The sequence below is a fragment of the Trachymyrmex cornetzi genome, unplaced genomic scaffold (assembly GCF_001594075.2).
Source record: "Trachymyrmex cornetzi isolate Tcor2-1 unplaced genomic scaffold, Tcor1.1 scaffold23, whole genome shotgun sequence".
In the NCBI taxonomy this organism is placed as follows: Eukaryota; Metazoa; Arthropoda; class Insecta; order Hymenoptera; family Formicidae; genus Trachymyrmex; species Trachymyrmex cornetzi.
Window position 1 is genome coordinate 1,728,095 of NW_017296956.1, and position 27,935 is coordinate 1,756,029.

The window sequence follows — 27,935 nt, forward strand, 5'->3', positions numbered from 1 at the left end:
ATTTAATAATAACGTTTAATATGATATATTACAAAACAGGGATGCACTCGTAGACTAACATTGCAAAGCTGAGCACTCATATAAAAAAATGTCTCCATATAAACATTGTAATAAATGACTTTTAACAAGTCACTTTTAGTACAGCAGTGAATGCTGCGCGTCGGATGACTATAGTCATTTTTATTATTAATATGTAGCGAGCGTCCGGCATTGGGTGACTACAATGATCCTTAATAATGAAAGAATTAATGATATTGTGATACGATTTTTTAATACAATTATCAGGGCTTTAAGGAAGAAACAGAAACAAATATTTAAATTATTATTTTTACAATATTACTGAATATTATTTTAGTACTTAATATTAATTACACAATTTTAAATATTATTCTTACATTATATAATATTAAGATATATCTATATATATATGTATATTATTGTCACCTATAGTTCGATACTCATCTAGATTTGTAGACAAAGGGAGTTTTCCAACAAGAGGCACAGATGACACAATGTAAAACATAGTGAATCATTACATCCTTGTTCGCCAATGTCAAACAAAGATAAAATGATCACTGTGTTACACAGTGTCGCTTATTAAAAGGCTCCCATAGTCGTGTATATGCGAGCGTGCACGAGCCGCGCGTAGCCGGCTGGCACGCGCCACATGTAATTCAATCGGTTACTCGAACGAACCGTCCATGGATCAGGGAAGGTGGACGGTAGACACAGCCTAATCCTGGGGAAACGAATAACGCATGTATAATCATCTTGTGATACTTCCCCGCCTTATTTTCTTAGCTGACTCTTCGTGGACAGATGCATCGTTGGATTATAGCTTCTTCATCTCAACCCTTTTTTCGACATAAGACACTTGGGACACGTTATTTTTGGTGTATAACATTTCACAGCAATCTTGTATTATAAATTTATTGAAATTGTGATGTAAAAAAGTCAAAAGAAGTTACAAAACTATCATCATTTTTCGAATAATAAAGAAATTACTTTTTGCTAATTTTGTAATGCAAAAAGTATTATGAAAGAAAAAAGTTGTTAACTTGGAATAAAAAATATAAATAATTTTTAATGTAGTTAATAGGGCATTTTGAAAAATAGAAATGTATTCAACATTAAAAACTTCTAGTGAATAATCGTTTCCTTCTTAAAGTCTGAAAAAACTAATTTTTGTTGAAATTATTGTAATAATTTTTTTTTAATTTCTATTAGATGATACAAATTAATTTTCAACTTACTTTATTATTATCCTCTTTTTAGTAGTATTTTTTTTAATTTGAACAATTTCTGAATAGTAAAAGTTATTGATCATATTATATATGCGGTAAAAAGTAGAAACTTTAAATCCTTCTGCATTCAAACTTTTTGCACACAGATCATACGCACGTGGTCTTCATGTAAAGAACGAATAAGTAGGGGTCGAAAGAATGATTAAGTTCACGTGCGTGTTTACATGATTTGTAATGATGCTTAATCTTCTCTTTGATTTTGGTCTCAAGCAAACACAGGTGCGTCAAAAAGTACCCCGTCGTATCGTACTATCCCCATCAAATCGTACCTGCCGTTGCTTTTATTCGTTGCTATACAAGTATGGATTCACGATTCAAATAGGGAGAAAAGGCGAAAAAGATGACTGAATAGTTGAAAAAAGTTTGAGCAAAAACTTGCAAACTCTGGTTTCAATAAAGTGTTTCAGTAAAATTTATAAATATATATATAAATATATATATAAATATATAATGTGTGTGTGTGTGTTTCGAATCCAATCATAGCTTTGAAAATGTTTCAACTTTCAGATCCGCGAAGCCACAGGATTTTTTTTGTTTACATTAATAATTAAAAATAAACGCAAACTCACGAGAAGCAAATATAAAAGACTATGTATCTAAAGAAAACTACTAAAAGATAATACTTATTGAATATGTTGTGTGTGGAATTTCTTATTTATTTCCTTTAGATTTTCGTATGTATATTTTTCTGTATTTCTCTTATACCTTTCAATGTTTAGCCAAGACACATAATACAAGCGTACGCTCAGTTCAATTACTAGGAAACATTATGAGTAATTTATATAATGCTGTTTAATCTAAATATAATCATATAAATATATATGTATAAGATATTCGTTCATATAATTTGTTACATATAATGTATAAAGAAAGCGTATGCAAATTGAGTTGGCGAGTTTCCTGAGAAGATTCTTAAACTCTTTTAGAGGCAGCGAAACATTTCTTTATCATAACTTTGTTGTATGTATTTTAAAATGTGTAATGCTAACCAATATTTCAGCAATAAAACTAAATTTATTATCGTCTTCAATTTTCACACTAGTACATATAAAATTATATATAAAAAATTTTTACGGTAATATAAAAGCAATAATTAAATATATAGTCGTATAAAATTTGTGTCATCTTTTTACTTTATTAATTTTCTTAATTTTCTATAATTTTTAAAGAATTTTTTTTTAAATTACCCCTTTTGTATTAATTTTAGTGCTTAATTAACTCTCATAATTATTTAATATGTTCATAGACTTAGATTTTGAAAAGAAAAAAGGAATGATTTTCTACAAAACTCAACATAAATACCATAGATCTAATCGGTTGGAAGTGTAAGCCAATACCAGGTTGTACACACGACGTGTTATAACTCTTGGACCCTATATGATCCGCTTTTTTCTTTTTATCTTCTCTACTTATAAGGTGTTATTTATGCATATACAGTGGCAGAATTAGTGTAATTTTGACATTTATTGAAGTGTAAAACAAACAAAAAATTTAGAACATTTATATTTAAATCGTTTTTCGTAGTTTTTCTATCTTCTTTATATGTCCTTACATATTTCCATACATAATATTTTTTATGAGAAATACAAAGTTTGAAACTTTTATATGACTTAATTTATATTAAAAAGATTTTTATTATAAAATACATCTTTTTTTACTATTTATGTATGTGCATAAATTTAAACTAGTCAAAAACATATGTTTTAAAACTCTTTTAAAAATCATTAATTACTTTTTTATAATCACTAACTCTTTTAATCACGAATTACTAAAAAACCATTATTTTCTGAAGATATCAAAAGAAAAAAAATTAATTTTGTGTCATTCAAAAAGTCTTTCATCAAACGTATGGGATGTTTTATGTATGTGTATCGATGAATTTCGAACGACTGGAAAACATGATCCTTGTTCTCACCGGCACCCTCACGCTGATACGATGACACAACGTGACGATGATAGTGTGCCGTGTTCGTGCGGTTGACTTCCTCTTCCTGTGTCCGCATATCCAAACTACATAGTCAGATGTTCCGTCTACACTCGCCATTCGGTTGTCAGGATTATGCGCGACAAGGGTCGCGCTTAAGGAACAAGCTATTGTACCATTCTATGTATTTGTCGTTCAATAAACTTAAAACAAGAATGATGCAACAACATTGATAACACGCTATCCAAACGCTGCCAAGATAGTCGAATACTTGTAAGCTCATCAAGGAGAGTCAACGCACACGTGATGAAAATACAAATTAATAATAAATTTGAGATTGCTTACAATACATCTATCTCAATTTATTTAAATTAATTTTTTCTACAGTTTACGAGAATTATGTTTCTCATTAAAGTACATATTTTATCACAAAAAGAGAAAAATGTCTTATTATATATCATGTCAAATTGTTGTTAAAGTAACGAATTCTTTATACGGGAAAGTAACATAGGATACCTCCGCATACTACGGTCGAGTTCACTGTTGACTGGTCAATATCCACGAAAAGGAAGGCATTACAAGCCGGTGATCTCGAAAAGGATATCGAAGAACAGGACCACCGTGATCGGTGCGCGGTTATAGTATCTGAAGAAAATATAATACCTCCCTTCCATTCAGCCAAACAAGATATATCCCTGTGACTGTAGTGCGAAAAAGATTACCAATCATCGATGGTATAAACGTATAGTATCGTCGTATTGTCGATGTTAATATCATATAGTATATCGTATAGTATCTCGTACTGTCGATGTCAATATCATATAATGCATGTTGTTCTACAGCGGTAACGGCTTGATTAAATATGTACAATTAAAAATATTATTTGCTAGTTTATGCTGGATATAAGTATAAATTTCATTTCACTTCTAAGACAATATGTCAATGCGGATTCATCCTTATAAAACAGGATCAAATAAAAGAAAGAAGGAAATCTTACCATATCTGATATTTCATATTATCCTTATTCTCTCATATGACGTATTTCTTTCTCTTTCCATTTTAATAATATTTCTGAAATAACATCTTTAATAAATATTTCCAACTTTTTGCAAATAAAAATGTGGTTTTTTGAAGTAAAAGTTATGTAATGTTATCCTATCACTTTATAACTTTCACGTAACTTGGGACATATGAGATCTGATGACGATATGTAGTACACAGTTTCAGTTAGTAGAAGAAGAAACGAGAAAGAAGAGAAAGGGAGAACAAGACAGAGACAAAAGGAGGGAAAAAAGGGACAGAAAGCAGTGGAGTGGGGTTGGATGGTACGTACGTAGTCAGTGAGCCGCTTTAAGGGGTGAGAGAGTGGGTGGATAGGTGGTAGATCGCTAGTTAGCCAAGAGACATTGACATGCCAAACCGCCAGCATGACGGTGTCTTCAAAAATCGTGCCCCAAAAAGTTGTGTTAAAGTTTAATTGCTTAAAATTTAACCGCAAGTATTTTTAAAACAATTTAAAGTGGAAGGATTTCTACGAAATTGAAATCTTATTAATCGTTATCAATTTAATCAAATAAATTTTTCTTTTTTACTGTTAAAAATAATTTGATAATTCGATTCGTCGGAAAAACAATCAAACAATTATATTTAAAACTAAACAGAAGTAGTGAAGTGTGATAATATGTCACAAGATTATGTCCAGGATCTGATTAAAGCTGTGAAAAATGCGAGAGAAATGTAATTTTGTGGAAGCAATGAATCAACATGCAATAGTAAAAAAAAATTAATTAATAATCTGTTGCATAATATAAAACATAATTAATTTGGTCTAATTAAAATTAAAATATGATATAAAATATAAGTATTTCAGTTTTTATTCTATATCTTAAATCTTGCAAGCAAATATCACAATATGTAAAACATTTGCATAAAGAAAAAATAATTCGCTAAAAGTGAAATGTTTTTAATTAAAAAACGTCAAATAATAAGATAATATGTGATACAATAAAAAAATAAAATAAATAGAAAAATGTGTGTGAAATACGTAATATGTAATATACATATTAAAGAAGTTAAAACATTACAAAAGTGAGAAAAAATGAAATTGAAGAAATTTAACTGATAAAATTAAAAAGATATAGTGAAAACTTCAATTGATATAAAAATTTCTTTTCCTATCAAATGTTATTACAACCGTCGAAGTGACATGTTTCATCATTCAATTTTTTAAAGGACTATATTAGAAGTAAAAACAAAAAATAATTTGATAATTAAAGAAAATGAAGATCCCACCATTAACTGTAAAAATATAAAGATCCGTAACAAAACTACCGAATCTACAAATCATATAAGAAAATGCAGACATTACGGATCTGTGAATGGGAATGTCCAACGACAGGTTTTCTGCAGAAGCCTCTAACAGGGACTGGCAGGTCTTCCAAGCCATAAAGGTACGTCTATATGCGCGTGGCGAACCGTATACACGTGCATTTTCCTTCTTCATTCGGTCATTCATAAAAAGTCATTCATTGATTAATTCATCTGATCGATCTTCGCAGCCACACATTCCGGTCCAGCAATAACAATACATTTATCATTATACAAAGTTCATTTGTACAAAGTGATTCCTAAGCAAGTCTAAAAAAAACTTATGGGGATATTCCTTGATTTATTTATGAAGAAATAATCCTTTGAACATATGTCTTAAAGTGCTTTGTTTTCAAGTGTTTAAAAGTTGCTTTCCATTTACACCGATTCTCAGATAATTCTCACTTGTGACGTCGTAACTCAATTGAATGAGCGTTCTTTTTGCATTCTGACAAGTGAGATTCAACTGAGTTTTTACTCATAATCTGCACGAGATCAAGACCATGTGCTTTAGTGAATCTCGTAATTCATTTCAAAGTAAGGTTATGAACCTGTGTTGACATGTGATAATTTTTTACCAAAGTAAGCAAGTAGTGACGTCATTAATCTGAGTATAAAATACTCAGCTCACTTCAGACTCAGTTTCACTTGTGTGTAAATGGAAAGCAATTATTGTTGCAATACGAATGCCTTTAGTGGATCTAAAAATGTTTCATTTGTACTGAAAAAAAATGGTTTTTAATATCATATATAAACATACCAAATTTGAATTTGATTAAAATATCTTTAATCATTTACTAGGTTTTCGAAATTTTTATATTTCTTTTCGCAACTTTGACACTCTGTTTTTGAAAATAAAATACTGTAGGATATACAGTGTAATCATAAAGATAGAATGAACTATATAAAAATTAATGTTATAGTTATTTTATAGGTCTGTCTTCATTTGTTGGTAATTTTATTCATTACACAACAATAGCAATAATTCATATTAACCAAAAAAACATAACGAACCATTGCCGAAATAAGATGCATATTGTAAAAATCTTAAAATGCCTTGGGTTGTGAGAATCTTAAAGTGCCTTGTGCTGTAAAAAGAAATTTGTTAAACCATTAATGTGATTTCGTAAATTAGGTATAATTATGCTTTATATGTATAAGGATTTACAGATTTTTCAATTTTTACTGAAAAGTTATGATCCACTATAACTTTGAATAATTCATTCGGCACGTAATTTCTTTTCTACGTAATACTACATTCTAAATACTAAATAAAAAACACTATATCCGCCAAATTGAAGACAGCCCAATGAAAAGTGTTACTGGTTAAAAACATATACAATTTGAGGATCAATTCGAAGCATAATTTTTCCCTTAGAATCGCGTTTCTTTATGATTTCTTTATTATTTCATAATACATTTCCACTATTTTTCAGAAAGGCTAATAATTTTTTTAATTTCTTGTTGCGATTTTCCTTTATTGCATAAAATTAAGATTTTTTATTCTCTCAGCAGTGAATATTTCGCCCTATTTTCGTTGCAATTTTAAATAACTGACTAAATTTCATTATAATTTTATTGTACCTAATCTATAAAATCAGTTAATATTTAACAAACCTTTCGTTAATAAACTTACACAATTCGGCTTTATTATTATGACCAGACTATTTATACCACAGCACTTTAGGATTCTCGCAATACAACATAAATATTTCAGCAATAACTTGTTATGTTTTTAGTTGATATGAATTGTTGCTGATGTACAATAAATGACATTACAGGCAAGAAAAGATAGAGGAATAAAATAACTATCTTATTAATTTTTATATGGGTGACTCTATTTTCATACGACCTCCACTATATGTTCATAAGACCTTTTCTTCATAAAAGAGAGAGTCAAAGAATAGCTTAATTAAAGAGCCCTTAATTTTTTACTTAGGCATCATCCTATATATAATATAAAAATATTATTCGATAAAATAAAGAAAGATTAAAAAATTCGAAAAATTAAAAACAATATTATCTTATATACGATAGAAATAGAAAATTGTTCTCATTGAAATTAAAACACAAGGAGACATATGTCAATTGTGCATGTTTTTGATATTCAGCGCTGAAACAGAATGTCCAATTTTCTTTATTTAATTTTTATTAATATTAAAGGAATTAATGATATATTAAAATATCATAAATCTCTCTCACACAAAAATAAGACATTGAAATAAGAAAATTATATTTTTTCGTTTCCTTATTTCCTTCTTAAATTTATTTCCTTTTAGGAAATATGTAATTTTGATTGTTAGATCGATCCAGGTTCTTTTTCTTATTATAAGAAAACTATGATAAAATTAACACTTTCAGTCAAAAAATATCCTCGTATCACTAATCAGTCGCTCATTGTTATACAATAAAAAACAGCAAATGCTTCAACTTTCTAGAAAAAAAAAATATTTAATTTATTTTTAATTTTACATTTTTAAAACAATTCAAAGATTATAAAAGCTTTATTATCTTGATCTCACCTTTTCGTATAATTTGCACTTTTTCTAATTTTTCTATCCATGTATTTAATAATCCGAACTCTCCTAATGATTTCACAATGGCAAAATAAATATTCCTCTACTTAACAAAAAAGGTCAAAGTATCTTATTTTTCCATAGAAAATGCATAATTTCGACTATTTCGCTCTATGAATTCATTTATTTAGTAATACACTTAATAAAATTTATTTTGCATATAACAAAACAATAATATTTAACCACTTTCACATCTACTTTGTACCGTAAAAAATAGCATCGATGGCGAGTGGCGGCAAGCGCTGAAGCTGCGCGCCGTTACCGGGACGACCAGAGAGGGCTGGACCAGCACTATAGCGCGTTTCCATAGGGAGAGGAAACGAGGGTTGCAAAGAGGAGGTGTGGGTAAGCGCAGTGGTGTGCATCCGGGGGATAGGCCATCGTCGAGAATTTCACAGAGATGGAGTTTCTGCAGAATCATCACGCGGTTAACACCTCCGAGCCGCCGTATACCCTCGGCACAGGTGAGGCTTGAAATTCTCTGTACCTCATGGCAAACACAAAGACAATCACGAAGATAAGCACGAAAATGATCGCAAAGATAAAAACGAAAACGCGGGTGATAGTTGTACAGTGCGAAATTTTTTGGATATACAGTTATAACATTTCTCTCAATCAATAATAGTTCTAAAAATGTGAACAATGATTTATCTATTTATTGAGTTTTTGATAAATTTTTAAAATTTCAGTTCAATTTTATAAGAATAATTCACTTCCGGAATTTTCTTATAAATGTTTCCTAATTAAATATTACGTGTTAAAGTGACTTCTACAAAAATATGTGACTATTTCTACAAAATACTTATAATTTTTTAAACTGTAAAAAATTCGTGCAAAATTAAGCAGCTAATTCGTATAATATTATTACTATACATTTTTTATAACAGTTTTTAATTAATAGTTATTTAATTAATAACGTCTGAATACTAAAAAAAATATCGCGAGTGTGGTGTATAGGACAGTTTTCAATATCAAATTATTCCGACTAACTTTTATAAACTTTAATGTACAAATTATCATAATCGCATGAAATTTGCTTAATGCATTCCTATCATGATAAAAAAATAGTATATTAAAAAATGTCAATGCTTTTTTAGTTGTAACATATTTTACATTGATTTATTACAATGTTTCTAACATATAATTTAAATTATAACAGAGAGAATAATTTGTGATTCAAAATTTATACCTACGTATTCTTCGCTTTAATATATATATATTAATTAAAAACAAATTCTTTTATATTAAAATTTAATTTTTTTAAATTTAGTTTAAATTATAGCAAAAAATAGTTTGATTCAAAATTTACCTGTATTTACCAGGATCTTTAATCTTCGTAAAATTTCCGTTTTTAGTATATCAAACTCATCAATTTATTAAGGTGGAAGATTTGAGTAACAACTGTGAACGATATTTAATCAGCATAGAATTATTATTTAAAGTTTTTAATATAGGTATACTAGCTCAAGCAGAACAACAAGTTATTATGATATTAAAATAACTCCAAAATGACCATTAAAAGTCATTTTTCAATTTCATCATCATCTCGATTCATTTTAATATCATTTTGACGTTATCGCGACTTGTTGTTCTGCTTGGGATAATTATTTCGAGTTTTTTTCTACGAGAACCATACATCCTCTCATAAACAGTGTATATATACATGTCTTTTTACGTATATATAATTACTAGTTTTGTTAATTACTGAAAAAAACCATGGTTTTTTTCATAATATTTCTGTACGTTTACCTTATAATTTCTTTAATGCTTCGAATACATTAAATCAAGAAAAAAAATCATTCTACAAGTACCTTCGACAATTTAATACATTTCCTGAATCTTTAGGTTCCGTGGATAGCATCGAGGCAACAATCTCATCTAGCTTCTGTTCTGGATCACTAGGGGTGCTTTCGGGTGACGACGCTCTATCAACTGATAATCAAAACGACGAGGCAGCTGTCCTTGGCGCTGCTCTGCAGGGCACGCTGCGCTTGCAGGACCTGCAGAGTTCGCCAATTAATATCGGTGTTGACCAGAGCCAACAATTTCCAACTTCTGGTCAGGTCGTGAGCGAATTCGGTGGTAGCTTTTGGGTTGACGACATGGCAGGTTTTTCTCTACCCCCATTGGACCTGGACCCTTTGCCTCCAGGATTGTTCAGTCCATGCTCAGGAACGTACAAGTTGGTTATCAATTTTATTTTTCTCTTTTTTTCTCTTCATCTATCTCTCCTTTTATTAGATTTATTTTTTATTATTATTTGAAATTTTTTTTACCAAGATTTATCTAATGCTTGAAATGATACTTGGAAATCTGTATTGAATTTATATTCAATTCTATTTAATTAATACGTTAACAATTTTTTTAATTTTTGTCCAAATTAATTTTAAAAAAATATAATTTGTTAATAAGCATCTTTAAGATATTTCATTAAAAAACTCTGAAATATTTTAAAGTTGCCTTATGCATTTATTTTATCTGCTTATTCGGAAATCTTTAGAAATTAATATCTCGTCAACTATTGTAAACATTGCAAAATAGTAAAAGATTTTTCGACTCCAGTTCAGTCCGCTCTACCTGCTTAAAAGCAGTGTGTCAAAAAATTTAGAACACTCTAAACACATACATATATACATAATTTAAATCAATTAAATAAAGAAGCACCAAATATACGGTCCAGACTAGATCTTAGTGCCTAATAATATTTCTATGTGAATTTTTAAATACATTTTCCAGTATTTTAAACAATTTAAACTATCACCGATAGCGCCGAACACAATTACCTAACATATAATTTAATTTTTGTTTATTTTACATTATGCTTTTATTGATCTATAAATTCGACAATTCGATAGAATCTGTAAAATTCAAGACTTCTTTCAGCTGGGGTTGCTCGCGTAGTGAATGCGTGCCAAGGACAAACAATGGCGCGAATGGCGAGGGCGTTGCCGATGTTCTTTTATCCCTGAAGCATGCGGTAGTACATCCCGGAAGTCCGACGGCTGGATACTATACCACTGGCGCCGGTTCCGCCGCAGCTCATCATTACTCGCAGGACTATGTGCAGAATCTAGGTCCGTCGGTTCCAGGTCCAGGTCACTACGGTTCTGCATCCGCCGCCATGTCTGTCAATGTGTCGATGAACATGACTATGAATATGAATATGCATTCTGGGTAAGAATCCTTCATTTTCCTTTTTCTTCGTCCTTTTTCTAAATGTCTTTCAACATTTTCATATAATTAATATTTTTAAAAGATCAACTTGAAAATATTTACTTACTAATATTTATTATCATTGATTTTATTTTAATTATTTTAATTATTAGAGGAAAAGGTGGTATTATGGCGCCCTTCTTAATATCTCCGCTATCAGATAGAGAGATAATAGAATTCTGAATAATTATTTATAGAATTATTTGTTCAGTATGCCACCGTTACACTATATATGACACTAATATGTCAATACATAATAACCGGTATTTATTCTAATGCATGTTTACTTTTAAGAATTTCAAAACATTTCCAAAGTATATTTTAATATTTAGTTATACTTCCTTATTCTTTTTAAATTTGAACATATCTATCATCACACGAACATATACATTCCAATGACTAAGTGTATTCTTTATTACTTAACATTTTATTTAACTGTACACGTTTCGAAATGCAAAATTTCGTTATGCAAAATTAAACAAAAGTATAGCATTTTATTAATGTAGTCCCCTAAGCATGCTAATTGCTGACGGCCTCTTATTCGAGGTTTTCATATAATAATTCGATAAGTCGATTATAGCTCTACTATTAATTGTAGTTGGACATTACATGCATTACCTGTAGATTTTTAGTTATAAGATACCTATATGTGAAAGAAATTATGCGTATGTATGATATCTGTATCTGTATCTCTGTATGTATGTTTTGTAGCTACGAACAAAGTTATTCGTCAGCGTGGGGCGTGGAACCTCTTCTAAGTCCCGCCCCTCAGTACAGCAATCCGGTGGAGGTGGTGGCGCAAACGACGGCGAGGGTGAATCCAGGCGCGCCGGCCAATAGCGGTCTGATCGGTCATCCCCATTCCCACCCCCAGTCACATCACAGTGGTGGCCGAGTACAACTCGGGAGTGAACACACAATTTGTGTAAATACTACAGGTCCAGCCGCGGGCGGCATCACCCTCGAAGATAATGGCAGACCCAATCTGTGCAGAATTTGCGGCAAATCATATGCCAGACCTAGTACTCTCAAAACTCACCTGCGCACCCATTCTGGAGAGAAGCCATTCAGGTCGGTACCTCCGTACGTTGTCGATGAGAAAAGTACAGAGAGTTTGCTAAATTTAAAAGAAAGAAGAGAAAGATCAAAGAGATAAAATTTATTTTGTCCTATTTTATCTTTTTCTGTTTTATTTTACCTTTCTTTTTTAAAATAAAACTATTTTAGTGAGAGTATGTAATAACAGAGTTATACTAAAGAATATTATATATTTTCTTCCAATTTTGACATATCTAGTTTAACCCCTTCAAACTTTGCGAATATTATAATGTACATCAAATTTCAAGATATTATCCGTTGAAATTATTTAATTCTATCAATATTAACTGAGATCTGATTGTATAATGATGTCTATGTTGGAAAAATAGTTAAAATTAAAAAAAAAATTGTTTAGTATGAATTATATTTATTAAAATGCGCATAAATTAAATTAAAATTTTTTTATATGGTTCTAATAAAATCAGGTCTGAAGAGATTAAGAGACAAGATGCATATGAAAATAATAAAAATATTAAATTTATTTTTATTTAAAAACGTACATTGCTTCTTACAGTTTAAATTATACAAAATAATTTCTGGACATGTAGCTAAAAAAGGAGATTGAATGTACTACAGTCCTCTTATATGAATCAAAACATACAATGCATCTGCGATCACACAAGTGTCGAACGAAAATCTATATATTTTAATTGTACAATTACTATTAAATTTTATTATTTACTATTACTATTCATTATTTATAATTTCAGTATTTTTCTACAAAAGATTATATTAAAACAAAAAACATTTAAAAAACTGTTTATTCTATAAATAAGTATCTATAAACTAATTATGAGTTAATAATAAAATATCAATAAAAATAATAAAAAATCTATACAAATAATGAAAAATTTAATGTCTTGAAATAAATGACTAAAAAAACAAAATAACACATAAGTTAACTGTTAAACAATACTTTAAAATGTTTCACTTCTCTCGAAATAAATTCTGTTAAAAAACTTTTAACATCTATACACACACACACACATGATAAGTATCAAATTCTTCATTTATAATTTTTATTTGAAATAAACAAAGAGTAAAAGGAAGAATAATTACAAGAAAAGTGAATAATGACGTTAAATATTAGAGAAAGGTTATCGATATCGACATAACTCCATTTTAGACAATACTTTTTAAATAAAAACTAAAAATAAAACTTTAGAAACATAAATACAAACTAGAAGGTTTCGTCTATCAGATGAGATAACAGTTTTTATAATATTGTTTGCAGAAGTGTTAAATGATTATCGCCGTATCCTTATCCATTGCTAATGCCAATGTTTTTCGTGAACCTTGTCGTTCGCTTCATCTCTTTCTCTCTCTCTCAGGTTGAGGAGTGCACCTCCATATCAATGCGCTCCTTACCCTGGTAAAGTGAATGGCAAAGTTCACGAAACTTTCTTTTCCGTTTTAATTTTAAATCAGATCTTCTATTGAATTTTAATCAATTTTTGTTAAAAATTTGCATTAAAATATTTTGAAAAAATTAATTTTTTATTTTTATTTTTTATGAAAAAACTTAATTTTGTTAATTAATAACGAAATTTGATGTTTTTTATAAAGGTGTCACGCGTGCTCGAAGGCATTTAGTCAAGCGGCGAATCTAACCGCGCACGCGAGAACGCATTCTGGCGAAAAACCTTTTCGATGTCCAGTGTGTGATAGGAGATTTTCACAAAGCAGCTCAGTAACCACGCATATGAGGACGCACTCGGGTGAACGGCCCTACAGGTTTGTATTTGAATTTTTTCTTCAGAGTCAACTGAAAGAAAATCGATATAAATTCTTGAATGTTATCTGAGTAAGAGTATTTACTTAAATTATTTGTTTTTAAATGTTGATTGTCAAATGGCAAATGATTTCAGTTAAATTAATAACTGCAATTAATCTATAATTGTTTGCTGTATAGTGTTCTGTACAATGCCAATTATACATATACAATTATTAGGGTCGCTCATATTTACTCTTGAAGAAAAATTTTTTATTAATTCTTAACGCGGTACTCCTCAGAAAGATTTGAATCCACAGAAAAGTAATTCCTACCAAATTTTAGCTCGATCAAACAACAGGAATTTTTTAAGAAATGTTTAACCGTCGATGCCGACGGTTAAACATTTCCTTACATTACACTATTAATATTGATTTTCAAAGCGTATTTTCCACAAAAATCAATCCAGAGGACTTTTCTTTCTTTTAACATGTACCTATGTTTTACTTTTCTGCATTGTTTGAGATATCTCATTTAAACAATTAGATGAATTATTAATGATTAAAAAACAAAAATAAATTATAGTATATTGCATTTTTTATTATTCAAGCTTGAAGAATTGATCTATAGACTATCTTTTATTATTAGTAGTATGTTTGGGGAACATTGTGGGGAAATGAGATTTAAAACATGCTAAATTTCATATTTTTATTAATAAAGCGATTTACATTTAATCTTACGTAATAATTAATAATTATATTATATTCTAACTGTTAGTCACCATCTTGCATAATTTCACAAATCACTAAAAAAATCCGTGAAACTTTAATTTAATTCATTAATGGGAAATCATGTCCATGGCTGTTTTAAGTTTTTATATAAATCGATGACTTTAAGATCCTCTAAGGGGATGCTGGAATGATCAAATTATCGATAGAGTTCTATAAAAATCTCTGAATTGACTCAACGAAATCAAAATCCTTTTTATAGATTAAAGTAGACACAAAATATTGGAAGGTGGTGCAGTTGACTTTATATCAAAATCGAAAAAAAGTTAAAAACTCACTTATTTTTCAACTCATAGAGCTGTCACCCCCCTGACGTAAATATTTTTTTAATACAAAAGTTTTATAGCTCTCTGCTGTATATGGACAGAACGGCAGTGCACCGTAATCCGCTGGATTACGTGCATGAACAATGATTGTTAATAGGAAAGATCAATACTCTGAAAGGTGATAAAAATCGATCATTTTAAGCAAAAATATTCATATATACATTTATCTTATTTCGTAAATATGCTTATTTGAATATATTGTTTGTTACTTAATATTTTATTTGGCTGTATACATTTTGAGTTATGTAAAGTTAAATAGCATGGCATTTCTAAATTCTAAATAATAAATATTTTGTAACTATGAGTGTAAAATCAATTTAACAACATTTTTGGTAAATATAATGGTTAAGTTTTAAATACTAATTATTAATCAAACTATTGTATAAAATGTAAATAGGGGACCATAATATACACGCACCACACTGCGCCACGCTATGCCACACCACACCATATCACACCATATCACTTCCTCCTCTATATATATATATATATATATATATATATATATATATATAAATTACCTATCTAAAATTATGAGATCAATATTAAAACGTGTTTATATACTAATAGAGACCTCCAGATTAATTCTTAATGTATTATACATATTTACAAATGATATAAGAGTTATCAGGGATATATTCCAATCAAAAGAAATAATTACTGATTGTTTACTGAGCACTTTATTTTGCTGAATGCAGTCCATATGTTGACAAATAATTTCGAAATATAATAAAGTAACTTATAAAAGGCACTATTATAAATATGACATCTAAAGCTGTCAAATCGTAATATTTGCTTGATATAAAAGCTTTGCAATCTGTACTTACAAAGTTTGAAATTTCAGGCAAGTATATTATATGAAAAAACAATGACAAATTTTTAGAATCAGACTTATTGTTAGATACCTAAATCGATACAAAAAATATACTTGAGAATATACGCGTATTTACGTGATATCGATGTAATATGTAATAATACGTGATGTTTCGTAAATCATATATGTAAATCGCATTCAATCGATAAAATAGATGACCTCGTCAAAACTTAGTCTTCACTTTAGAATTCCCTTAAATTTATTTAGAATTACTAATTTTTGTTTCGATATTCTTCATTTTTCTAGGTGTCGATTCTGCAAGAAAGCATTCTCCGACAGCTCGACACTTACCAAGCATCTGCGTATACACTCCGGTGAGAAACCATATCAGTGTAAACTGTGTCTACTTAGATTCAGTCAAAGTGGTAATCTCAATAGGCACATGAGAGTCCACGGCGGTTCCCTGACGTGACACACTCCTTCTGCACCAGTACAATCTGCGATGACGATAATTGACGACAGTAGTGCTGCACATTCATTGTCCAGATGCTGTCGAATACCTGTGATTCGATTAGGAACAAACTCGCCGGAAAAGTAAAACGCAGAAGCAACCTCAAATATATATTATTTAGTTAATATCGGTTTAATTTATTAACACATATTTAAAAAAACAGCTTAAATAAAAAAATTGTTGCGAATAAACATGAATAATTTTCTTGCACATGATAGAGATTCTCTATTTATGATAGAGAAAAATTTGTAAATTCACAAATAGTAAATTATATATTCCTATTATAACAGAAATCAATGTGAAATTTTATAATTATTTTGTAATTAAATTGTAGCAAAAATATAATTCAAATTATAAGTTATGCCAAGAGAAAGGATATGATTTTTGTAATCATAGAAAATTGTATTACCTCCAAAACATTAAGTAACGATATTCAATAAAATTCTCTAATGGATAACTATACCAAAAGCATCAAATATTAAATAATATCATGCATTGATGATATATTTACTATTTTTAATATTGTCAATTTGTAACAAAGATACGTTTTACCTATAGCATATATTTTGGAATTTTATTCAGTTTTATTATTTCTCTTATATCCATTACAAAAGATGTGATTTAAAAGTAAGGGCTAATCGGTCTAAAATATGTAAATTATTATAAATTGGATAACATAATGCAGAAAAAAGTAATTAAGTTAATATATCTGACTTCAGTATTAATAAATAAAAATATATAAGTGAGACAGAAGCTTTAATGTAGTCTAGTACAAGTTGAAAATAGCTAAATTGGCTGAATTTCCACAACAGATTTCTCGAAACAAAAATATAGAAAAGCTGATGCACAAATAATGTTTAGAAAAAAATCATTGAGTACGTAAAAAAGAGGCAATATGATTCTTACGATTAATAAAATACTCGTATTTCTATTCAACTGATTTTTTCTAATGATCGTTCGACCTTTAACTTTAAAACACATCTTGTATAAAAAATATTTAAAAAGGGCATATTTATCAGTTATAAATGTTTTTTTCTTCTTTTTACAAAGATTATTTTTCAGTTGCGTCATAAATGTAATAAATTTTACAAAATACAAGTCGATGAAAACATCAAACAAGTTCACAAATCAAGCAGTGATATCCTTTTATGATTAGCAAAGAATCACTTCTGATCACAAATTTGAATGTGCTTTTATATACTGTGTTTTGTACGTATATCAATCAGGTTGGGATGTATACAAATTGGGATAAATAAAGAAATTCAAATGTGCGACATATCTAATATAACATACCGCAAAGCAAAACTGCGTTAACATTATTGTACAAATATTGTATTTATTATAATTATTATTAATTATAATAATAATGTTGCTCGTTTATCTCGACATCATCTTCTCAATTAATTATTCTATCGTCATCGAGTGTGTTGAATGACTCTTCTTATTTTTTATTGTAATTCACTTCTCTTTTGTTTATATTTCACTCTTTTTAGTTGTTTATAATCGTAATGAATGAATGAAATGCGTAATTTTGGTGCTGTCAATTTTCTCTCGTCGAGAAAAGAAAAATAAAATGAAATAAAATGAAAAAAAACGAATATTACAGAATAATCTTCTACCTATACATATATTCGCATAAGAAACTCATTGATTAAAAAAATTATTATCAATTAAAAGCAATCTATCTTATTATTTCTTTCGTTCGCTCGCTTATTAATAGTTCCATAATATCAAGGATTTCTTCTTCGCTTTTCTTTTTTTTAGGGAAAGAAATATTCGAATAATCCTTTTTTGCGTGTCAATTCAAAATTATCTTTTCGCAATTAAAATTATATATGTATAAATGAAAACATGTCTCTCCATAGTTTCTTCTTCTCAAGTAGAATAGTTCTATTTTCTCGCTTTCTTGTTCCTCATTCTTTCTTTCTCTCTTTCTCGCTCGCTCGCTCATACATACACAGACACGCGCGCACGCACGCACGCAAACGCACATACACACACGCACACACATGCACACACACGCACACGCGCACGCACACACGCACACACGCACACACACACACACACACACACACACACACACATATATATATATATATATATATTTAAAAGTAATATTCTTGCAAAAAAATATGTATAATGTTTCTCTACGTTATGTAGATACGACTGCGTCAAGATGAGTTAGTTCTGCACATTTCTCTTTTCTTTCATCTAAGCAGCAACAAGCTTTTAATTCAAGACCATCTTGTCGTGCAGTAGACGTATCTTATGTACTTCTTGTGTTTATGTATGTAACGTATTCTATTAAAAAATGAGTGCATGATCTCTCACACGCTCTATATATGTATATGTATGAAAGTGTGTTTGTGTGATGCTTTATGTTTCTTCTTTCTTTTTTCTTGTTTTTTTCCTCTCTCACTCTCCTCTGTTTCTATGTCACCTCGTGTTATTTCCCTCTTTCGGATTTCTATCGTGTGTGTGTGTGTGTGTGTGTGTGTGTGTGTGTGTGTGTGTGTGGTGTGGGGGGAGGTGGGTGTGTGTGTGTGTGTGTAGGGGTGGGTGAGTGGGTGGGTGCGTGCGCGCATACGCACGCGCGCGTACACACACACATGTATGTGCGTACGTATGTATGCATATATGTATGTATGTATGGATACACACACACAAACACACAAATATATATGTACATAATGCATATATATGTATGTATATCTCCGAAACTACATCAGATTTTTATCTAAAGTCGAAATTGGAATGATTTTTTTCGCGTTTTCTCGCTCGGAGAAAGGCTTGATCGCGGAAGTGTACACGTTGCATCCTGGAGGCTTCCACGATAACCAAACTCAGTCTAGTCTTTTCTTTCTTCTTATTCGGAGTACTTTTAACCCAATAAAGGCCATGATACATTATAAAGAATATAATTTTTAAAATAAATTATAATAAATTAATAAAAGAAATTTCAATAGAAAAAATTGTTAAAGACTGATACACAAAGAACTTTTAATTTTTTACATTCTCTCTCTAAACTAGAAAAATTTTTATGATACATTAATTATATATAAATATCAAACTTCTCAAAAATCTTAATTAAATCAAAGTTTTTTTTATTTCAAAGATTAATATTAATTGAATAATTCATTGAATAATTAATAATCAAGTAATATTTAAATTTGTTTAATTTAATATTTCTTTATATATGTATATATATATATATATAATTTATACATTTTTATATTTTAATATTTCAAACATAAATATTAAAATTATTTAGAAGTTATTTAAATTGAAATGACATACGTTATTTGAAACAAAATTTCTTTTAATTTATATTTGCATTTCTTTTTTACTATGATTATATTAATCAAAAAACGTTTTTATTATAATCTTCATAAAATGGGCCGTTAATGGGTTAAATAACGAAGATTATCTCTTTTATCCTGACATATCAGCCGCTGAAAATTGAAAACAAAAATCGCCTGTAATATTTTTTGCAAATTTGATAATATATTAAGACAATTTTTTAATCCCAATGCTTCAGTAACCCTTTTTTAAAATTCTTCATTAATTAACGAATTAATGATTTAATATTGCAATTTAATTTTACAATAATAGCAACCTTAGGATAAAATTAATGCCATAGAACTAAAAAATTATTAAAATGAAAAACCGAATAGAAACGTAAATCTTTGTAAAATAGATTGTCTCCATTTTTGTATATTCAATTATTATTATCGCATTATAATTTTCAGAATCTTTTGAGAAAATTGGTATTCTCATTTCTTTTCTTAATAATGTGTCATCTCTATTATATTAAAGTGTTTATAACATATCGCAATTGCTTTACTTCATACACAATAATCGTGTTATAATTATTAATTAATAAAATTCATTTTCGTATGCTCTCTCTTTCTCTCTTTCTTTCTCACCCTCTCCTCAGCAATTTCTTTCTCTCCATTTTCTTACTTATATCGCAACTTCTTATCAATCACGCTTCAAATCAAACTCACATATTTAAAAAAAAAAGACAGTTATTCTTACATACTTGTTCAGAAAACAAATTATTTGTTTCGACAAAAATCTTCTATTATAAGAAATTGTGCCAATTATCGGTAATTAAGTGTAACATAATATTTTCGCTTGCGATAAAAACATTACATTATTCTAAGAGATCCAGGCATTAATCAACAATTGTTTAAATAAACCGAAAAAAATGTAAAATTTACTAGAAACGACTTTTCATTCATTTTTCTCAGTCTTTTAAAATAAGACAATATCATTATTACGAAAAAAATTTATCTCAAATATAAATATTAATACAACATATGTGTAAATTTTTCTTACGATTCTTTTATAATTTTTGCCTAAATTTTATTTCCGCTTGATAACAAGTATCTGCTCGAATATTTCCATTTTGTTTAAATTTCTATACATTTCTTAATGTAGTATTATCTTATTATTTCTTCATATTATTATCGCAAATACAGGAATTGTTGTAATGCCTTGATCACTTCCTGTATTCATGCATTTTCGCGATTTCACGTAAAATGTATCTCACAAAACAACTATATTTTTCTGTCTCAATGCAATTTGACTCAAAAAATTACAATCTGTACTAAAAAATTCGTTTCTTAAAAACATTAAATAATTTGATATTACATAGAAAATTATTCATTGTTATAATTACTTTTTGAAAACAGAAATGGGAAAATGCGGACCCAAACGATAAATGCAGACCCAAATACAGTGTGACAAATTAATGTATGACTCTATAAGAAAATCAAATTGCGTTTTGCAAATATGTTTTTTAATATCAAAATTAGGGTAAATAATCAAAGTGTAAAAAATTCTTTTTTTTCTTTACTTCTTTTATTCATTAAGCAAATATATTGAAATGAAAAATATTCAATATGATACAATTATTCAAAATAAACATAAAAGTAAGAATATTATAATACGCATCGCGATTTACAATCAAGGATAACACAAACATTAAAAGAATCGATTTTAAGAAATTAATATAATCGACGTTTTTTCGTAAACCCGATTTTAATTATAGAAATAAGAGAACTGTTCATTAATATCTAGAAGTAAAAATTGGAAGAAAGTACTATATTTTCGTGAAATTAATTAACATATACCATCTATAATCAAGTCTACAAATAGACATGAATGTATCGTGTACAATACTTTGTTTTTGTTACAACATTGGTGAATAAATTCCTTTCTTTCAATGTTACAAAGAGGAAGAACTGCTTAATTTGCTTAACATTCGCACTAAATCTTTTAATTTCCTATATAACTCAATTATAAATTGTTATGATTATTAGTAATTATTAATAATTCTTAAAATAGAGTCCCACAGTCCCCGTGGCTCGGCATGGCTTGCCATGACTCACCATGGCTTGGAAAGCCTCTACGCGCCATAGGACCAGGACGGTTCGTTATCGCTTACGGCTCGTGGCTCGTGACACATCGTTTATGAAAATTTGCGGCAAGTTCTTTGGCGCGAGCCAAATATCAAAAATAAGTATACTGAGTATTTTGCAAATATTGAAAGTTTTCTTCGCTGATTCAGAACTATAAAAAATATAATTCAATTAGCGCGAAAGAAACTTTCAACGTAACAAAACAAATTTTGCTGAACGTGGTCAATGCTTGCAAAAAGTCATTTCATATAAATTTTTTCATGTAATTATAGAAACTCGACGATTTTTTCATCCTAATCTATACTACGACTTGAATGATAAAAAAATCACTAATAAGTGTCTCAACTAGCAATAATAAACAGGCTCTTATACATTTATATGCTAGCATAAAGAAATTTGGTGGTGCAGCGACCCGCAGTAGTTAATTATTACATTTAGTCAAGGCGCGAGCCATGGCGGGCCCTTTGATTTACGTTAACTTTACCGACATGGTGAACCAAGGAGTCACGAGCCGCGAGCCATGGCGAGTAATAGGGTACCTTCCAACAAGCGGCTCAGTAAACCTAGTGGTCATTCTTGTTTAACATTGGCGAACAACAAGGATGTAATGATGCATCACACCGTATCATGTGTGTCTCTTGTTGGAAAGCACCCATAGTGAGCCACCCTGTTTCTACGGTAGAAACTCACTGAGCCATGGCTCGTTATATGGCGAACTTAGCTCGGTGCGCCGTGGGATTGCCGTGGGACCACAATTTTAGTCTTTTTTTTATATCAATTTCGGGACTAATCCTGTGACGAACGTAGGCGAGCCAAGGTAAATCAGGAACCATGCCGAGCCACGGGCCATGGAATCCTACCTTTAGAATTATGATCATAAAGATTATCGTTTATATATCAGAACTTTCAAATTTATGAGTTAGAATTTTAATTTGTTCGTTTCAATTACACGCTCTTTTTGCACTAGTCTCTCTTTTATTCCTTTTTAAATTATATCTATTATTATAGTTGATTGAAGTAATAATTCAAATTAAATATAAATATACACTTATATTTAATTCGTAAGTGCGCACACACGCACGCACGCACGCATCATACACACACGCACGCATACACACACTAACGTTTATTAATTCGAGAACGCTTGCAATTTTTTCACTTTTTACAAAAACTTAAATATTGTTTAAAAAATCGTAAAGAAGTTTTTAAAAATGCATTTTAAAAAAGAAAAATAGAAGTTTTCTAAAGCAATGTTTGAATTTTATCTCTATTTTTTGTTCCTTCTACTTTTTCTTTTTCTTTGGTTAATGGCTCCCGTCTCTCGAAATAATAAGCGGAGCTTAATACGGCCAGATAACGTCATATAAGAGATACAAAGATTAAAAGTGATGCAATGTCTGCAAAAATGGCGAAACCCGCCCGGGCACCATTTTTTGATGTTGTACCTAGATTCCTAGACAAAACATCATCGGACAAAATTTGAGCGTTTTAAAGTAGAGATCTTAAACTTTAACATTTTAAACTTTAACATACTTTTCGAAAAAAATTGATATAATAATTTTTTATATAGGAAACTTTTTATTGTAAAACATTTTATTGCGTAAAATTGCTTGCTCTTTGTAAAATTTTTTTAATTTCCAAAAAGATAAAAAAGATATTTATTGTAATATGCTAAATTTGTATACATTTTTTCAAAATTTTTTATAAACTTTATACAAATCATTTTAGAAAGTTTTTACACAGTAAAATTTTACATAACAAACATTCGATATTTTTGCGAAAAAGCATCGTACCAGTTTTTTTTTCAAAAGGCATTTTTTAAAGCTTAGAATGTTCACTTTAAAATGCTTATTTGTTTAATTTTGTTCGACGATGTTTCATCCAGATACAGTACTTCGAAAAATAACAAAAGTTAAAAAAATATCTATTTTCACTTTTATACAATTTAGAAACAAAATATCGTGAAGACAAAATTCAAACACTAGTTTGAAAAGCTATTTTTCTTTTCTAAAATGTATTTTTAAAAACTTCACGTTTTTTTTCCAACAAAATATTTAAGTGCGTATGTATGTGTATGTATGTGTGATGATTCATTTCAATCTTATCAGATAAATATTTTGAAAATATGCAGTTTTTTATCAAAAAACATTTCAAATAGAAGTTGTATGATATAGAGGGAGGCATACAATCGTGATGTCTCTCTCTATATTGCACAACTTTTATTTGGAATGTTTTTAGGTAAAATTGCATATTTTAAAAATATTTGCCTATTACGATTAAAATGAATCACCCTATATATATATATATTGGGTTTCTAACATATACATGTCAATATTTCAGTGGATGACTTCACATATTAAAGTAAAAAATATCATATGAAGTCTAAGGCCCTGCGCACAATGGAGGAAATATAGGAACAGGAATAGATATTCAGATTTTAACCTATCAGATACCAGTTACACCGGAATACACGGTTTCTGATAGGTTGAAATCTTAATATCTATTCCTGTTCCTAATATTTCCTCCATTGTGCGCAGGGCCTTACATACCTTAATTTTCAAGTTATGAACGATTAAAGAAATTGTTCAAATTATCCGCCTCAACAGACGTTACTACATACCTTAGCACGTCTTGATCTTACCTAATGTTTATAAATAACATCCATCAATATTACAATGCAGTAACGTGTGTTGAAGTACAATGCAGACACTTCAAACATTTTCTTTAATCATCCGTTTAACTCGAAAATTAAAGTATATAGGACATATATTTATATGACGTTTCTTTTTAGTGTAATTTTATCTCCTAAAATATTAATATGCATTTATGAAATATTCTGTATAAACATTAGGCTGACCAAAAACTTGATTCATTTATTTCTTTTCTTTATTTGACAAAAGAATATAAAAGGAAAAACAGGAAAAGTCTTAATAAATCTACATTTTTTCTTTATATATATAACTATGGATTTTTCTTTTATATATATCTGAAAAGTGTGAAGATATGTGACAATTGATCTCTATATATACATATTCTATAAAATTACAAATATAATTCCATAAATTATGTGTTAATTATATTGAAAGTAAAAAACTTATATCTTTTTTTGTATACTCTTATTTAACAAAATCATCAATATATAACAATTACATATTTTCATTAATAATTTGAGAAATTAAATGGCAATGGGAGTATATTTGAAAATTATATACTAATGATAATATAATGTTAAATATTAACTGCTAAACACCAGTAAGTATACTTTCAAATTTTCATTATGCAAGTACTATTGACTCTATAGTATCATCGGTGATTTTATACAAACACCAATTATTTTTTACCTTTACAGTATTACATATTAAATTCATCAAAATTCATCTCTTTTCTTTCTTGTTCCGGAATAATTTTTCTATTTTCTTTTTAATTCTTTATTTTCTAAAAAAAAATATTTAATCTCTTATTTACAGAGTAAATATTTTTTTTATTCGGAATAAAAAAGAATATACAAAAATTATTTCGGAACAAAAAAAAAGAAATAATTTAATATATTCACACAATTTCATATAGAATTGTTTAATTAGAGAGTTACACGGAATAAGATTATTTTATTAAGAATTATATATATAAAAGAAAAATTAGAATTGTTTGAATAGCCCTATACAGAAAACAATTCTCATATAATCAACCTAATACATTTACATTATTATTGTATCCAATATATTTTCATTAAATCCTAACACTTTTTCTGTTTAATTAATAATATATTTTTTTCCAAGTAAGTGATTAATTATAAGATTTATACATATTTCTTGTAAGGAGAAAGTGCAAAAGAGAGCGCGCATAAACCAAACAAATATCATATAAAATTAGTGGAATCGGAAGATCGCGAGAAAGACCGACTGTCTTCATTATATTGTCATCATTATACTCTGTCCAACTGTATTTGGTTTGGTACAAACATTACATCAAAATGCACTCTCTTACCCGTGCGATTCTACAAATGCAAAAATGCGAACGCAAAATCACGCACATATAATACAAGTACTCTGCAATTTTCATTTCCTTCTTTCTTTCTACTCATTATCTCTATCTTTTTCTCTTTTTCTCTTTAGCATGCGCTATTTTTCTCTCACTTTCATGTATTACTTTTATTCACTTATACATACTCTTTTCAAAACGCACGCACGCACACATGTTCTCTCTCACGCACGTACGCACGCTCACTCACTTAGAATACGTTTGGAAATACCACCCGAATAGTTCTATGTATCATTTTATCTTTGTTTAACATAGGATGAACAATGAGGATAAAATAATACATAGGATCACTTGAGTGGTATTTCCGAATGTAGCCTCACTTACTCATTACTCGTCACTTATTTACTCATTTACTTTCATTCTCCCTCCCCCCTCCCTCCCACTCTCTCTTTCTCTCTTTCTCTCGCCAATTTGATTGGATACACCTGTGCATACTGATGCAAAATAAAGCCTGTTACACACTAATTTACTTAAGTAAAAACATAACATAAGAACCTTGATGAATAATACGCGTGAGCAATCTATATTTCTATATTTTTTATAGAATTTTAAATAAATGTTAACTATTTTAGAATTAATAAATTTACAATAAAAAATTTTTAAACGTCATCAATAAATCTTTAAGTCTACAGTTAAGATATTTAGTGATAAAGTTTTTCAAAATAAGTAAAAATTGTTTGAGATAGCATTAATAATTACAGAAATATATAAGTATATATCATTTTTAATAGGTCCCAACTTCTGCCTTAATTAATGACATTACTTTATCTGAATTATAATACGCACAGCAAAGAGAGCCAGTGTGCAAATCAAATGTATATGCAATACAATATTTCATCAAGTATAATAATCATTCTTTACTGTAAATATATAGAATATTTGTAAACATATTGCAGTTTTTATTATTATTTTTTATGTAAATTACTTTATTTTATTATTTTGTGATAATATCAAAATAAATCATATATCGTAATTATGTGTAGTGCATTTCTATCTTACTCTTGTCAGTTACAAAATGCTTCTTTGTATCTAGCAGCTAAAAGAATCAATATAATTGTAATATGAATATAATGAAAATTATTTAGAAAAATTTAATTATTCGACTAATAAAATATCGATATAATAAAACTTTTACTGAGTTGCTTCAAGATATCATAATTTATTCAATTAAACAATGTGACAACTTATATGCTAAGAGTATCTTTCTTGTCCAATCACACTAAATTATTCATTGCATATAATATCTCAGCAATTATGCTTTTATACCAAATTGTGTAAAAATTTATGCATAAATTTACATCGTCTATATTTAAGCCCTTATGTAAGTTTGTATACATTTATGTATATCTTTAGATATTTTGTGTATAAGCTTTTAGTGTACATCAGAGCACGTATTAACTAATGTGTATTCAATCGAATTCGGTATTTCTTCCATTCACACTTACTCTTTCCCCCTTTATATATACCTATCTTTTCCATTCTCTCTCAAGCACAAACTCTTTCTAAAATTTCTCGGAAGCAGCGGAGCGGACAGATTTTACGGGGCAATCATATCGGCCATTTTTCACCATCATCATCCTTAATATTTCCATCTTCTGAAGTAATAATAGTAACTACTTCCAGTTGATTCATAAAATGATTCAATCAAATTATATATATAGGGAAGAAAAAATTAGGGGTGATGTAGTGCTGATGTGGTAGTCGCGTAGCAGTTCAAGTGTATAACTGGAGGGTTGGAGTGGTTTGGAAAGGGGCCTAAATGGTTCATTCGCGTTATCAGAGGACTGTTATATTATTCAAGGTCAACGGGGGCTCGGGGCGGGCGGGCTCGGCCGGGGG

General features: G+C 29.1%; 2 protein-coding genes across 2 annotated transcripts in view; one reads left to right on the forward strand and one right to left on the reverse strand.

Moving 5' to 3' along the window:
- Window positions 1-8,562: 8,562 nt before the first annotated feature.
- On the forward strand, window positions 8,563-16,725 carry LOC108760720 (protein glass). Its single transcript, XM_018506820.1, has 6 exons — window positions 8,563-8,635; window positions 10,017-10,353; window positions 11,055-11,345; window positions 12,096-12,455; window positions 14,049-14,216; window positions 16,428-16,725. Exons 1-6 carry the CDS (start codon window positions 8,572-8,574, stop codon window positions 16,591-16,593), a joined length of 1,386 nt encoding a protein of 461 aa, XP_018362322.1. The 5' UTR covers window positions 8,563-8,571; the 3' UTR covers window positions 16,594-16,725.
- Window positions 16,726-20,022: 3,297 nt separating this feature from the next.
- The window catches only part of CtBP (C-terminal binding protein), a 53,315-nt gene continuing 45,402 nt past the window's right edge, over window positions 20,023-27,935 (reverse strand). Inside the window, exon 8 of the mRNA XM_018506974.1 lies at window positions 20,023-20,084. Within this exon, the coding sequence (XP_018362476.1) occupies window positions 20,078-20,084 (7 nt within the window). The 3' untranslated portion in view covers window positions 20,023-20,077. The remainder of the gene's footprint in view (window positions 20,085-27,935) is intronic.